General features: G+C 40.7%; 1 protein-coding gene across 1 annotated transcript; it reads right to left on the bottom strand.

Moving 5' to 3' along the window:
* Positions 1-16,326, bottom strand: LOC131883523 (gamma-aminobutyric acid receptor subunit beta-1-like; the record flags this gene model as incomplete). The annotated part of the gene is given in 11 exon segments (XM_059231012.1): positions 1-131; positions 3,518-3,926; positions 5,710-5,814; positions 7,000-7,198; positions 7,271-7,414; positions 8,784-8,866; positions 10,332-10,422; positions 10,508-10,652; positions 11,556-11,560; positions 14,946-15,304; positions 16,031-16,326. Coding segments are annotated over 11 exon segments (1,697 nt in total), but the record flags the coding sequence as incomplete, so codon positions are not given.
* Positions 16,327-16,435: the final 109 nt, after the last annotated feature.

Below are 16,435 nucleotides of genomic sequence, written 5' to 3'. Positions count from 1 at the left end.
TTGAAGAGGAAGAAGCTGAGCGCCATGAAGCAAGAGCAGAATTTCTCGACGCGTTGGATCATCTTTCGATGGGATCCACCGCAACAGTTGGCGGACAACGAGCCTTCGCTGAAGTTTGAGCGGCGATTTTGCTAAAAGAGAAATCAGAGATTCCACTTGAAACATACACATATTCAAAGATACCCTTCGAAAGACTAATATGGAAATGAGTAGGGATATCAATTTTAGAATGCCTAGTAACTCAGGTGTGGTGTACTCGTTCCAGCTGAGATTCCGTTGATGTTAAGGGTATCAAGTTTTGTCCTATTGATCCCTCAATCAGTCCCTGATTTGATGGTTTACCCTTGCTAAGAGTAATAATGTGCTACATTTTGGATTCAAAGTCTGGAACTCACGGCGTCTGTGATTTTTTCTCATAAGTGTTAAGTTTACTTTTCCCAGTTTCCTTCCAATTCTTACAGAATCAGCGGAAAAAGACCGTTTCTTTCGAATACTTAGGGCAAAAAATGCATAAGAACTTCAATTGCTCGAGTGCATATTCAATTACCCGAGGCAAGTGAACGAGCAGTAGCATGTTCTGTCCTATCTAGCGTACTCTACGTTAGCAATGACTTGCGTAGATGGAATACATGCTAATGATGTTAATCGTAGTCTAAAGCAAAATACCTTAGCAAGGTCTGCTGTTCTTACGGATGTACTCCTAATTATCCTCTTTCACATTAGGTCTAGGCACACTGTTAACGACCAAGCATTTTTTGCATTGAAAGTCCGACTTGAAAACTTTTTCTGCATTTCATACGCTTACTGGTTCTGATCCATCTCCCAAGGGTGGAGGCAATTCTTGGAACAATTGTACTGTGGATTTCGTACAAAAGTATGCGAAAGAACCGTTCCCACGAAGCAAATTTGTATTCAATGGGCTTCGCTCTTCTCGCTCGAGTCTATGATATTTCAATTTCCCAAACTATTCATGATTCCCTAGGCCTGGTTGTGATGGGTTTGAGAGCCTGTCAAGAAATTTTTCGGCTTCAACTTTGGATTCCAGGCTGTTAAACGGAAAGCGTACTTTTTTACATCTGCTCTCTTGGTGTCTGCCAATTGTGCTTATAGAAACCAACCCACACGTTTCATTTTCAGTGCCCGTCAATCCATTTATGATCATGTGATGGTCTTTTGAAAGACACATTTGAAAAATGGTTATTTCATATTGCCAGAAACGATTTTCGACCAAGATTATCCTCCTTCTGCTTTCAGATGAAGAAAGTAATCCATCTGATCGTCAAAGTTTGATGAGGAATTATCGGAAACGATTGACTCCTTTCAATCGATCTCATATCTGATTTCAAGCTCATAGTTGTATGGCAAACTTTACTTGATGGAACTTTTCATATCCCATCTCAAGCAAATCACACGTTGACCTTGGATAATTTGCCTTGCCCACAAAAAGCAGATATTATTAATGAATTGAAAATTTTTACCAACGGAATCTATTTTGTCATAAAGTTTGCCATATCGTCTGACAGAAAATCTTGTACTCGACTTTTTCTTTTTTCACACACACTTCAAACCTACGCTATTATTTCAAAACCATGCCAAACTCTGCAATGCCAGTCATGCACCAAATCTTCTCAGGATCAACCCCGATTTTGCAAGCCGAGTACTGATCTTCAAAGGTATTTTTTGGATTTTCATTGAGAAAAAACATTACTCAAAAACGAACATGTACGAGTATGTTGGGTTTGAACAGGAACTTCTGGAAATATGGACTGTGAATGATCTTCGCGTCAAATCGGCCTGCTCGTGGTCATTACAACTCTGAGCCATTTTTCGAATTAAAGTAATAACATAAGAAACGCAGATCTTTTCAATTAAAGGAATGCCATTTTTACATCATTTACTTATAAAGTGGTTCGTTTCAAAGTTACCTTATCAAAAGCTTATATATCTGACCAAGAGCAGGCCGAAAATTCGAATTTTATGTAGTGTTAACAACATAACTTTGGATACATCTCCTGAGTTCCCTAAACATTGTTTTAGGCTCCAATTTGGCCAAGTTCATCTATTCAACAAGATCTTGTGGTCGTATGATGTGTATATTGGGAATAAAGTGAACGGTTTAGGAGATGAGCAATTTTTGCTTCCGTTCGCAGTCCACATCTCTAAAAGTCAGTGGTTTGAACTACGGTATGTGCGTCAACGACATCAACCACTTTTACGTTGAGATGAGCCGTTGCCTACAACGAGAAAAACAAGCTGAGTAGTGCACAAGCACAGAGTGATATCAAAATATTTCTGGGGGTACACACACCATTGTTGTCGTCATTTCAACTTATTGTTAATTCACTATTGCTCGTTTGGGGACCTGTATCGGATTCGACGAAAGCATCTGGAGGTGGATATTTAGAAACATAGTTGAACGGCTAAATACTCAACATCTTTGCAAACTAGTACTTTGAGTATGTTTGGACAGACCCAGTAAACAAGTCACGTGATACCAAAATGAGAAAGCTGTTTCAAGATAACAGTAAAAGTATTTCGTACCTTCCATGTACCAGATGGCTCAAATTTGGCGAGTGTCAAGGACGACCACGTGGTGTACATAGTACAGCCACAGGGGGCCTTATCATTTGGCCTTACACAGGGGGAAAAATGCCCAGAGTGCATCGACCAATGCCAAGAGGAAGTAACATCCTAGCCTTGGAACATGTTCTTCCGATGTTAAGAGTGGTCGGGAGTAAAAGATTACTTTCCAGCCACCACTTTATAAAATTGCTCCATAAACAATGATCACTTTATGAGGGTCTCAATTGACGTCATTTATTTGGGTCTGAAGAATGAATTCACTTTGATGATCTCATTTTTCCTCCCGACTTGTATCGACTCTTGTGGTGGTGGACTGACCGTACTAGATCAATGTCACAAGCAGGCCCTCCCTTTTGGAGTAATATACTAGATACAAAAGGATTGTGGAACAATCCAGTCAGAACATAGCTTTGAAGTTCCATTCAGAGAGTGGGTATCTAACGAGCCACGAAAAATCTTCCAGATCGCAGGGGTAGCTCTTAATGATGTTCTTGCCCATGATAAGATAATCGAAATTTCTGCGTCTATGAAAAATAGCATTGACGATTCATAACTTGAAAAGTCTCCGAGCTTTAAGAAGATAAATGGCTAGTGAGCATGAAACTTCAATTTTGATCGCTAACGAATAATAGAACGGCGCTTTCATAGTGTTCGCGAATGAAAGAAAGAAATCGTTTGACGGAAGAATTGTACTCGATATTATACAATCCATAATTAATTCATATACGGTAGTATACGGTATTGGGAAGGTCAAGGAACTATTCTTACCACGTTTCCAAAAGATCTTGCAGCCTTTCATCTTTTATTCACTGCTCCTCCAACGTGAAGTCACTCTCCAATGATTCCAAAAATCAATAAAACGTGCTATGCCATTTTCATCTAATCCAATCTGCATTCTTTGCCGTTCAAACCGCTTAAGTAGAAAAACACTTACCGTGTGTGTTGAGATTTCAATGTCATATTTCTGGAGCCTCAACGAAGATTTGCGAGCTCTTTTGGAGCAACACAGGAACACGTTCCGTCTCTTCTTGGTCTCTTGATACCTCATCTGTTTACTTGGAGGATCAGTACCCACATGAGCAAAATTTCGTGGCGAGGACGCGGATCCGTCCAAAGCGATTCGAATCCCATTATTCTCCTGCAGACTCGAACTGCAAGAGTGACGTTGTTGTCGTTGACGGGGTTGGGTATCTGAGGGCGTGGTTTGACCCGGGGACGCCCCAGATCCCATGGGAGCCGGGTGATGTCGGCCCTGGCGACAACTGTTGATCGAGCCTCGGCGAGAAAACCGCCCATTGGTTTCTCGGTGGTTGAGGCCTCCAATTTGACATTTGTTCAAGAGGCTACAAAGAGATCATTAGCTGAAGTACTCGGTCGTGTTCAAATTAATTATGAAGAGGAACTTGTCAGCAAGGATGAGTGGGTGGAACGACGAGGAGGAGGAGGTGTTTGTGAGTTGTGGCCACCTCTGAATAAACAGATATGAGGAATGCGGAGAGGAGCCTTGAGTGCTTCCTCGCTCCACAAACAGTGCACGGTATACCATAATTAACCATTCCAAGGACCACGGGGAACACGTTGAGTCATCAGAATCAGGACCCCGGACCGAACATTGAGCTAACATACAATCGCTCATACTTTAGTCATGATAGTGACTTAGCATCGCAATGAGTTTGTCACATGCAAGATCTGACACATACATATATATGTATGTAGTTTTTAGTTATTCGTTAGCGAGCACTACAATTATGTAGTAAAACAGATAAAAGTAAACAAATCAGCTTTTTTAGTCTTTGTTTTAGGAACATAGCCTGGGATGCTATGTAGGGTACAGAATGGACATTTTGGAAGCAAGTGAACGCATTGTGTTTTCATTCACGTGACATGAGCTGGATTCTTCAATGATCAGATCAGCTTACCCCTCTCGTCTCATGAACGAGACGGCTGCCACAGTGGTTCAAAAGCCTTTTTGAAGGCTACCAGAAATATCGAAATAAATCTTGGTAACTTTTAGCCATTTTTTCAACACTTAACAGGGCTTTTTGACCACCGTGGTGAGACGGGTGAGACGAGAGGAGACAAGACAAGGCGACCGTATCTAAGAATCCAGCTACGATCGCTAAGATTTCAATTTCATTTTTGTCCTCGATTGAGCAGAGAACTGAAATGCAAAGTTTTAGCGATCTGAGTCCAGTCTCGTTGAAAAAAAGAACGCAAAGCCTTGACCTCATTCCGAAATGTCAATTTTCGACCCAACTATCTCTATCCAGATCCAGGGGTTTATGAATGAAGTTATTGATTCTTCAGCCATAGCATAGTGTGTTTGATGCATATGAAAAAAGTACAATAAAGTTAGGTATGACACGATTCATAGAGCTCTCGAAATAGTTGAGCCTGTGCAAAGAGGTAGAATTTGTAACCTTCACTTTGAAGTTGAACCGTAGATTAATCTTGATTAAAAGCCACACACCCTAGACACCAAAAACGTTCTTTTAGCGGCCTTTTTTGCAAATGATCTTGACAAGCGAGGGTTAACTACATATCTTGCATTCTTTTCATATTTGTTGTTTACCAATGTAAGGAATGGCCTTAAAAGTTGTTCACTAGTCAACATTTGGCGATTTCCGAAGAGAGTCTGGGTGTCTTAATCCTCGAAAGAAAACCTTCTCAAGCATCCAATAGCTTTTGAGTGCCAGAACATTTTCTTTTCTTTTCGTTTGTGGCTTTTTCTTTATCATCTCAATTGGACAATAAATCTGAAAAGTGCACCTTATGTCATTTTTCTTAAAACAGGTACTTGATGTGAATAAGTTTGACCAAAAATGGAAGGGGGACAGGATTTTTCATTTGGATGTTAATTCCGCTCAGCAATTTCCAAGTTGGAACCAAGGCAATTTCAAAGTTCAAAGTCATGTCTCAAAACAAATTCAAGATAATGGCTTTTTTGTGTGGTAGTAGTATACATAATTTGGATTCCATTGTTTTTTTACGCACGTATGAGTCTCATTGCATGCACGGTTAAAAGGAATGGATATTTTATCCCTCAATGACAAATAGAAGTCAGTGAGAGCCTTGTGAATGCAGGAAGAAAAGAAACCCATTTTGGAACTATTTCTGTCTACTCACCATAAGACGACGACGTATTCAAGGAGGGCGAAAAAGACAAATATTATGCAAGTACACATCCAAATATCCAAGGCAGACACGTAGCTGACTTTTGGGGTGCTTTGTCTGGAAACAGATGAAAAAGAAAGGCATACATGAACATCCTTGAAAAGATTCCACGGCTAGAAATCGGATGTCGTCTTTAAAGGCTATCTATCCTTCCTCAATTGTTCTTCGGGCCCTTTCGTGAAATATGAGCCATGTTTGTTTTGCTTTATTGAATCGTTCCAGATCGTGGAATTTGCTCATCGAAAACGAGGTCCCCACATCGGATCCATCTTAGGGCTCAGGACGTGCGAGAACACTGGTTGATGAGTGCTCCGAAAAACGAGAAGTTATGGTCTATTCTTTATCAGAGTGAGGGGAGTGATAAATTACGACTTCGCAAGATTACTCCTAATGAAAGGTGGATCCATTAATGAACCGTGAGGGCGAGGTGGTCCGATTAACAACACGCCCCAAGAATTATTGGGACAACGAGAGAGGTGCCTCTTTTTTCATTTAGCTTGCGTCATTCCTCGACGACAAACGACGTTCCAGGCCCTGTGTGGGCCCCATATTGCCTTGCCTCGCGAGACAATTGGACACAGCTGCGGGATGTACTTCTCCATTATCGCTTTTTGACTCTAGAACCTCCTCCTCCGGTGGACCCAGGAAAGCGGATAATGAAGACTTGAGATGGTTGGTTTGATTTTTGTCACACTTTCAGTTTCTAGCTCGCTCTCTAGTCCCAGCGTGTCTACCAGTCGTAAACAAGCAAACCCTTGGGTTTTTAAGTGAGTACTTTCACATTTTATGTGCGTCGGGTTCCATGCCAAGGGCATTGTATACAAATCACTTTTCACTGGAAGGGTGGCTGGTACTTGCCAAAGGGCCAAAACGGCCCAATGGCCTTCAAGTTTCAATATAAAATGCATCTTAAGTGCTCCGTTAGTCAAGTTTTGGGTCGGAAAATGTGAGCCATTCGTGTGGATGAATAATGGCTTAGAACAACAAGAGAGCTCCTCCCAAGTTGAATCCTGATTGGAACTTGCGCACAAAAGGCTGAAGTTCAATTTGGATTTGTACTTCGCGCTTGAGTGAAGACAGTCAACACGTGGCCAGGACGCGAAGTTACTCCTAATCTGGTTAGACAACATTGATTGAGTTGACAGGAGAGCTCGCTTCCGTTTCCTGTTGCCTTAAGAAGATGGCAAACTGGATCTCTCGCTCTCTAAGCCCTCTTATTCACTCGCTCACCCACCCACTCACCTTACAGCCCCGAACATGGCGGCCAGAGTGAGGAGGGTTGTCATAGCCATAGTAACTCGACCTGGAATGGATTCCGGCGGAAGGAACAGGGACAGCCAGGCCACAATAACAAAGAGACCACTCGGAAGATAGGTCTGGAGCAGATGGTAGCTGATCTTTCGACGAAGCAACACGGTCATGATCACGCCAGGATACACTCCTACAAACAGGTGGATGGAAGGTAAGGTAATGTCAGCTAGCCTCGCCCTTAAGGATGTGTATCTTATGGTACCTGAGGCGATTTCTTCTTCGTAGTTCTCTTCAAAGAAGACCGCATATTCGAATTGAGCCAAGCTGATGTAGTTGTTCTCGGTCACCTTGGATTGATCGAAGCCTTTTTTCCAGACCACTCGCATCTTCTCGATCGTGTGCCCATCTATGGATGCAATGCAACAGAGTTTACAACCTGTTTCTCGGCTTTGTCTCGATCGCCATTTCAAAGGCCAACAAACGGTGTGAAATTTGGTTCACATCCGCAATGAAAGTACAGACCCTCCCACGCTTTGTGCCCTTTATGGCTCAATCAAATGTGAAACTGAATTTGATTACCTACCGAAAAAACCTGCGCCGAAGTTTTGTAAATTTTGCCATTGGCTTGATTGGAAGATGCTAACAAAATAAGAATAGTACATTGCTTAGAGAGCGATGGGAATCTAGTAATTTCTTATTCCTTATCTCCATAATCAGTATGACATTGTTAAGGAAATTGGAGCAGTCTACAATTTAGTTCAAATTGCCTTTGAATGTGAAAAGGTAGGTTAAGAACGAAAGAAAGAAATGAAATCGTATTTCTTCCCCAGCGGTCAATGTGATCAAAGGCTTTGCTTGGCCTTCGGGGTGCTCCAACTAGAATATTTTATGCGAAGAAAACCAATAAACTGAGTGGTTCCAACTTAAGGATCCCTTCAGAAGGCCATCCTGGTTTTACGACAAAGAAAGCAGAATCGGAATTCGAAGTTCGAAGATGGGAAAGTATGTCTTCTTCGTGTTCGTAAGCGTCTAAAGATCAAATTGTCGAACAATCGAGGAGCACTCAAGTTTATGGCAAAAACTTCTAACGGAATATCGGATTCTAATTTTTACGATGTGCATCTTGACGCATTCCACAAATGATTGCAGTACAAAGAGGACTCCACAAAAATGTGAAGTGATCCTTGAAAACGACCTTCACTTTTAGGACAAAGACAAGATCCATTTCACTTCGTTCGCAAATTATAAAAACCTAAAATCGGGTAAAAACGCCTAGAATCTGGACGGGGACGCTAAGTTGAGAGTTAACAGCTCCGATTTGAGCCATTTACGTTAAGTCAATGTTATTCTTCTTGAAAGGAGATTGCCTCCAGGTCGTTATAATCATGTATTTTAATTTTCAGCTCGATCAAACTACTGGAACAAGAGTTATAAGTACATAACAGGGCAGATATTGAAACAAAAACAAAGTTTTGGTATTGAATTACCTCAAAAGGGTGAGGTCATTTATTCTGTGTAGAGTTGTGTAGCGAGCTTTAAAATGATATAACTCCTGGTCGATTGGCTTGATCAAGTTAAAAATTAAAATTCATGATTTCAGCGACCAGAGAGAGGTCAGCCTCATTTGGAGATGAACGCAATCCATTTACTATGTTTCAAATTGTCTTTTCACAATTTTAGCATCCTCGTCCAGATTCCAGTCGTTCATGCATCAAATAGATTATTATTAGAACTGATTTTGAAGTTAGCCTATAATAAGAAAGATCTATACTTACAGCTTTCATACTTGACTTTGCACACTTGCGTGTCATAAGGATATTTCTCGAAGTTCATAGGACAAGCCACGTCATAGTTGATCCTGTAAGAAAATGATGGCCTTTGAATGCACGATTTTTCACAAAAAAAAGAAGGCTTCTAAGGTGTGTGTGATAAATGTGATTTTTTTCCAGATTCTTCGAAAGACTTTACCAGGTGGTTCCAAAGGAAAGACGAAAAACTTGATGGAACAATATCGGTATGCAAATAAGTTGGGAACGTGTTTCTGTTCGAAAAACGACCAAATGGGCAAATATCAAAAAGTTTGATGTTCAAGTCTCGGGTTCCCTCTTGAAGAGATGTTCCTTTTTTTCAAAAACCCTCATGAATATATGCTGTTCATGGGCATTATCTTGACATTGAAAAGTTTCTTCAAAGTCCCACCCAGAACAGGCGACAATGTCGGGCGTATTCCCTCACTTTAAACGTAAGAAGTCAACAAAAATGCCGTCAAAGTTCAAGGATCAGCAAAGGCATAAACCTGAAGTATCATTCTCATCCGAAAGGTTTGTTTTTAAATAATGGAACAATGACTCCAAATCTGTGGTTATCGTCCTTGGGGAACAAACTTTGGTAAGTACTGAGAAACATCGCTCTTCCTTACAAAACGCAAATGAGGCTCATTTTGACAAACAAAGCTAGTTATCTAATCTAATCCAAACGATCAAAGAACTCAAACCATCTCATCACTGTTGCACTATCCTGTTTACTCACGCCAAATGAGGGAAATTGCGCTCATTTCACTTTGATGTCATGGTTGTTTTTTTTAACAGCTGTTGGAATAGATTGGGTAATTTCGAAACCATCTATTGGTGCTCTGTTCCAATCCCAGAGTCATAATAACAGAAGGAGCTCGTTATTCGCAGATAACAAGTCAAGATGTCCTTGACGAGGCTTTTGGGCCATTAAGAAGTCTCCTGAGGGGCAAGATCAAGTATTCCTTTTCACTCTAGACAAACTCTCGCTTGCTCTCGAGTGTGAGAGGTAATCAAGATGTAATGTACTGGATGGACCTTCTGTTCTGTTCCCTTTTTAGTGACTGGAATGAGACAAAATATCTCATTAGCTGCTCGGTGAGGTCGTGAGAAAACCTGTCTAGATGCTTGCCCAACAGTTTACTCGACCTTGTGAAAAGGGAAATGAAATGGGTGGAATGTTTTAGTTGCTTTCTTTTTGCTTCAGTTAGGGATTATCAATCATAACCAACGAACGGTTGAACAATTCACCAAATCACGAATACGTTTTCAATGGAAACATCTGACTGCAAGAAATAGGATTTTTAAATACTGCAGAAATCCAAGACAAGTCTCGAAAATATAAAACACACAAAAAAACGGAGTACTGATGACTTAATTTCACTGTCAAAGGTGAAACGCATCGTAAGCAAAAAGCGTTAAGAATTTATAAAGGTCCAATCTAAGCTTTTGTAGAGATATAACGACGTTCAGCTTTAATGGTCCAGGAGAAAATGTCGTTATAAGAAATCTGGTAAAACATGGGTGGCTTACTGTGTTGCATATCGACAGGTACTGTTTCGATAGATCCTCAAGGAAGCGGGTCGGATGATCAAGGTGGGGATCCGAAGAGCCTTGGCAAAATCTGCAAGATGCCAATCCAGTTTGTGGGATATACGTTATAGGGGTTCTTATGCGTTAAGAACCCTCATCTGTACTGACTTGCTTACCTATGTATACGTCTGGGAACCAGATAAAATTGGAAGTGTCGGGATGGAGAAGGACATAGTCAGATGACTTGTTGCCCAACAGATGTTCCACTTGTAGTCGAGGATCTCTCCAATACAATCGTAAAGTGGTTTCTAGTGTAATCAGCTGAAAAAAGATTCAACACATCCTGTTTAGAGTCGGATGATTTGAGGGGTTATAAGCATGGGCTTATACTCGTGCAAAGGTCTCAAGAACTGACCAAAATGAAATTGAGTGAAAGTGGTTTGTAACTGGTTTACCCTTTAAATTGGGAGAACTTAAAATCAGGCCCCTTTGACAATACCAAAGGGCCTCGTATCCCCTTCCAGGTCTTATTTGGCCCACCAAGACGGTTTAAGAACCTCCTGTAAAAGGCTAATTAAATACCATCGCCAGCACTTCTCCTGAACCCTTTTATGACCCTATATCTTGGTCCGTGTTTCGTTTAACCATAAACTTGAGACAACCACACGTTGATTCACAAACTTGCTCAATAATACCATGGTATGCTTGCTCAAATAACCTTCATTTTCAGATAACTATTCCATTCACTGAATGTGACACAATGTGGAAGATTGACCTTTTTGCGTTTGGATCACTTTTTGGTCTACATATCCGAGGTTTTTTAATGTAAATTTCCTCTGATGGCGTAATTTTGGTGCAAGTTCTAAGTCATCACGAATTGATAAGAGCTTTCCAAATCTAAATTTGAAGGCATGGGCTTCGCTAGAGGGTCTCAAAAATGCGTCACATAGAATGGAACATGGTGCATTGATATTTTTCAAGAGACCTGGAACATGTCAAAACGTCGTGAGTTTTTTCCCAAACTATACGTACGGGCAATGTACAAAAATGAACCCTGACTTTTCTCCCAGCAATAAATGACCACAAATAACATACATGTATAGTAAAGACAAGCCAGACATTTTGTTTTTCAGAACGAGGGTGAAAATCTGAAATTATCTTTCGTGATGGGACAGATGCATTTGTACATTAGCCTTCGATTTGATGGTTTTGCAATAGCCCGACCTGAGCTGCAATTGTAATAAAAATCAAAACAACGTAATACATAATCTGCAATAGTAATTGCAATTAATTACATTTATACTCAAACATATTGATATTGCGATAAATTGTAACGGATCCATTTTCTTTTAATTTTTGGTTTGCATTGTCACGGGCTTAACAAACCGCACCAAGGAATCATAGTTCCCAAAACTATCAAAATGAACGATTATAATTTGTCCAGTTGTTACCATTCAAACTTTGTGCAATATTTGGCTTACCAACGAATTTGAGTTGGTAGACCTTTGGTGGAATTACTTCAACTGTTTTGGTGACATTGATTTTAAGTTGATAAAAGGCTGCTAAGTTGAAGTGCATTTGATTTTCTTTACCTAAAATAATTCAGAAACCATTTTTACTCATATACGTAGAATTACCCAAAGCTCGTAAAATATTTTTTTTCTAGAAAATATTGAATAAAGACATACCAACTGCAATACCATCCATACCATGACAGTAAATCCGATCAGAAATTGAAGGAAAACAATTCTACTGAAATCCCGCAATCAAATGAGCTAAAAGTGGTCAAAAGTGTTTCAAAATTGAGTAAGCAATCGTGATTTTGTAATTTGCACGAGATGAGTAAAAATGTGATTGAAAAGCAAATGTAATTGAATAAGATGGAGCAGAAATTAATTGTTATTAATTGCATTTCAAACCAATGGAGTTTTGATTAAGTACATTCAAAATGCAATTCCCACAATGTGTCATGGTCAATTGACATGGCTTTGTTGCAATTCGTGAGGGTGATCAAAAATGTTTGATTTTCTCATTTATGCAACAATGAGTCTCTTCATGATCGTTTTCAAGTACTCAATGTCGAGTGGATTTTTTACATGTTTGAGTAAATCAACACTAAAACATGAATATTGTCCAGAAATCAAATTCAGGACTGCAACAGCACATATCAAACTTTAGTAATTACAAAAACATCCCCCCTTTCTAAATTGGAAGATAATACTAGTGCGACTTGTGGCCAATTTATCAGTTAAACAATAATTGAAATTGCAAATTTCACACCCCTCAAAAGAAAGTCAATTTTCCGCCGTTCCAAAACCAGTCAAGTTCCAACATCAAATTCAGGACTGCAACAGCACTATCAAACTTTAGTAATTACAAAAACATCCCCCCTTTCTAAATTGGAAGATAATACTAGTGCGACTTGTGGCCAATTTATCAGTTAAACAATTATTGAAATTGCAAATTTCACACCCCTCAAAAGAAAGTCAATTTTCCGCCGTTCCAAAACCAGTCAAGTTCCAACATCCCAATCAAAAGTAAATATTTGTTCAAGTGAGGTCAAAGCCAAAGTCGAACGAGGGATTTTCAAATTGGCTCTTCATAAATAACGCAGGTTTTAACTTCTTAAAAACTCTCAGGGTAAATAAAACCAAAGGGAGTGCAGTAGTTGAAAACAGGCGAGCATTTACTAATGAGCACTTTTTTGTGATACTGCGTCAAAACCGTGGGGAGGGCAAATGCAGACAATTGAGTGGAACTCCAACGCCATCGCTGGCGTTGCTTTAGAGAGGAATGAGAAACAATGTTAACATGATTACTGACTAGTAATTACTGGGATTTGATGCATTCACATGTACTATAATCTCTACTTATGCGATTAGTACCGTACATAGATCCTTGATTCAATGGAATAAAAAGGCACGGTATGTATGGCCAAAGGCGACCGAGAAACTCTAGTGAGAGTCAACTTGAAGCAGTCGTGCACGCCATTAATGTTTGCCAACTGTAGAATGAACTGACATCTTTTAGAGACATCTAAGAGAATCCTCGCCGAGATCTTCAACTTGTGAAGTTGTGACAAGCTTTGGACTCACACACGCAGAAACTCGTGAAAAAATCTGGTCCCAGCTTTTCCTCTTCATGTGGGTAAACAACATAATGAAAAAGTTCAGAATCATCTTTTGCTAACCCGTCGTGAGAAGGTCGAATAAAGTTTCAAGTTCGCCTCGTGAAAAAGAGGGCCACAAGCTCAGTCAAACTTAGACAGCCTTTTTCACTTTCAAAGGATGGACTGGCAAATGAATCCGTGCGTCTTCAGCTCGTAAAGCGAGCGGTCCAAACAGATCTTTCTTTCCAAATGTTGTTTATTTCACACACGGATATACTCGGAATGTTTTAGAGGCCTTTGAAGATAGAGCGGCTGATTTCTCTTCACTTTATTGACCAAGTCACGAGCCGGACCGAGACACGTATGCTTCCAATGGTTGAGCTATGTTTGTATATACGATCCCACAGATGGTATTGGTGGTTTTCCCACTCCGTTCATCTCATTATTTTTCGGGGCAATGGAACAGAAATCTTCATAACGGACTGGGAGAAAATTGCGGGCAGCAAATAAATTGTTCGAGGAACTATTTCCTTGTCCCTCAAGTGTAAAACCATTGATGTGGGAACATTCCGAGCATTTAAGAGTTCTTTAAAGGTAAAATTGGTGATACACTCTTGCATCTTAAGGACACTATTGCCAATTTCGTTGTGATCTAAACTACCTTAAGAAACCTTGTGAGCCAATTTGTCGTTGCAGACTCATCCATTGATTGCCTGGGATCTCTGGAGGTTTCGTGTGAAGGCAATTCTTGACTTTGGCACATGTGCCGTAAAACCCTTGGGAACATCCCTCCCAATCAAATAAAATGGCCTGTACTAACTTACCCAGACACAGTACCGAATGTTGCCTTAATCATTTAGAAGGGTAGGTATGTCTGGAGGTGAATTCTCATTTTCCTGCCGAGCTCCTTGACATTTCCCTGTGGGATTGAAAAGTTTCCCTCTATTGGACTTCCAATTTGGACAAAAGGGGATGGAATACAGAAACCTCGGCTCAGATGTCGAAGAATTCATTGTCCTCCAAGTATTGAAACAAGAAACACCAGGGTAAAAGAAATTAAGGAAAAACGACATTGACAATGTTCCTTTTGCCTGGTCTCAATTGTCATCTTTTTACGGAGAATTTCCGCAGCGAAGATGAAGTAATGGGAAAGCCAAGAACGACGAGTTGAAGGAAAACGTATCATCGGGACTTTGAATATAAACAGGCGGCCTCTACTTTTTTCAAGATAGCTTTTCTCTATGACGTCATTAACAACTTTGACTCTGCTCGCATACATTTCTCACGGGAACTTTTAGTCACTAATTCGCATCCATAAATGGAGTGCACTCTTTTTACAGGATGTTACGCTTCCCTATCTAAAAAACATGAATGAGTAATGCAAGCCTATCTAACTCTGTCGATTGAACGAGGCATAAGCCTGCAAACTTTAATTTGTAATCTAAAGAATAGCTGGTTTCATTCAAGGGGTGTCGTTTCAATTGTCATATAAAGAGCCAACTTACCATCAATAGTTGGAATCTGATGAATGTTATAAGCGGCCTCTCCATCGACTTTCACGCCCAAATCCAAGAGGTCACTTTGAACCGGGCTCAAGGCCAATCCATACCGATTGTAACCTTTCACTGGTGGGCTATTGTCATCATTACCATTGGCGTTCATTTGAGCCGTCATCCTTTGATATGTCTGACTATCCGTGGTGTAAACAGACTCTCCAGTCGAGAAAGTCATCGCTGGGGTGAGATCATCCGTTGTGGTTGCATTCAAGGACAGATTCGGTGCCAACCTTGGAGAAGGTCGGGTCGAATGAGTGAGTGGAGTGGTTCGAATTGGTAATTGGCTGGAGCACCAGGTGACCGAGAGGCTGTAAATAAGGCTGTGTCATTTGAATCTAGAAAAGGCTGAAGGTGAGTCAAGGCCGTCATCAAAGGCCACAAGTGTTGGAGCTGACTGCAGGATTCGAAAGGCGGATGTACGGTACAGCAGGCCGTCATCAAAGGCCACAAGTGTTGGAGCTGACTGCAGGATTCGAAACGAGCTCAGAAGTGGAAAAAGGCTTGAGTTGTCCATGTTTCTCATCCGCGGAAACTTTGGCATCAAAGGATCAAAAAGATCCCTGAAATGGCGGAGGAGGCAAAATGGAACTGGTCCCACAACAAACAGGACAAAGAGCGTCCCTCCCAAGTGGGTAGAATCATGAGATGGTTTTAAAAAGCCATTTAACCCTTGAGTGGTATCCAATGTTCCTTTGGAAAAGTTCTTTCTGCATTGATGGATGATGCGGAAATAGGATCAGATTTCAAACCCACACGTTTCGGTCTATCGGAAAAAATGCGCATTGAAGAAATTCAATTTAAAGTTATGTGAAAGGGGCTGGTTGTATTGTTTTTGTCACTTGGGATTTGTCAAGATTGCAATGGGAGCATGACTTCTCTTGGTAGCACAAAAATCATTTTGTACCTTTAATCTCTTCCAGACGATCTCCTTGAGCTCCTGGAGCATCTTTTGTCTTGGGCGAAATCAACTCAATTGTTTTCACTTCTTTTCCCACTTGGATCTGCAACCTGCCCCAGTCATCTGGTTATCTTACCTTAATAGAAAAACTGTCAGTAGCATTGTTGGCCTTTTCTCAACGGTTTGTTCTGCAAGTATTGCTTCGATCCAAGTCGGAAAAAGACGGTGCCAAGGAGGCAATTGGGTCCACTTAGAACACTATTTCGTTGGAACACCTCTCATTGCAACTACCGCACTTCAAACGGAAATGGGTTTCGAAGCATTCTTCTCCTCCCTTCATTTTCTTTGAATATGATTTTACCTTCACGTCTTAGTTCACTCGGCTCTTGATTCGGGTAGTATTCTGTTCCAAGTGGGACACCCTCTAAGAAGCCGAACTCGAGACTTCGAGACTTCGCTCGTTCCATTGATCGGCTTTTCGCGCGACCAATCCCCGTTAAAGCTCTATGCGTCGAAGACTACTCGGATGGCGCGGTGTTGG

Source organism: Tigriopus californicus, chromosome 7 (assembly GCF_007210705.1).
Source record: "Tigriopus californicus strain San Diego chromosome 7, Tcal_SD_v2.1, whole genome shotgun sequence".
NCBI lineage: Eukaryota > Metazoa > Arthropoda > Copepoda > Harpacticoida > Harpacticidae > Tigriopus > Tigriopus californicus.
The sequence above is the reverse complement of the archived record's forward strand: the minus strand, read 5'-3'. Positions and strand labels throughout refer to the sequence as shown.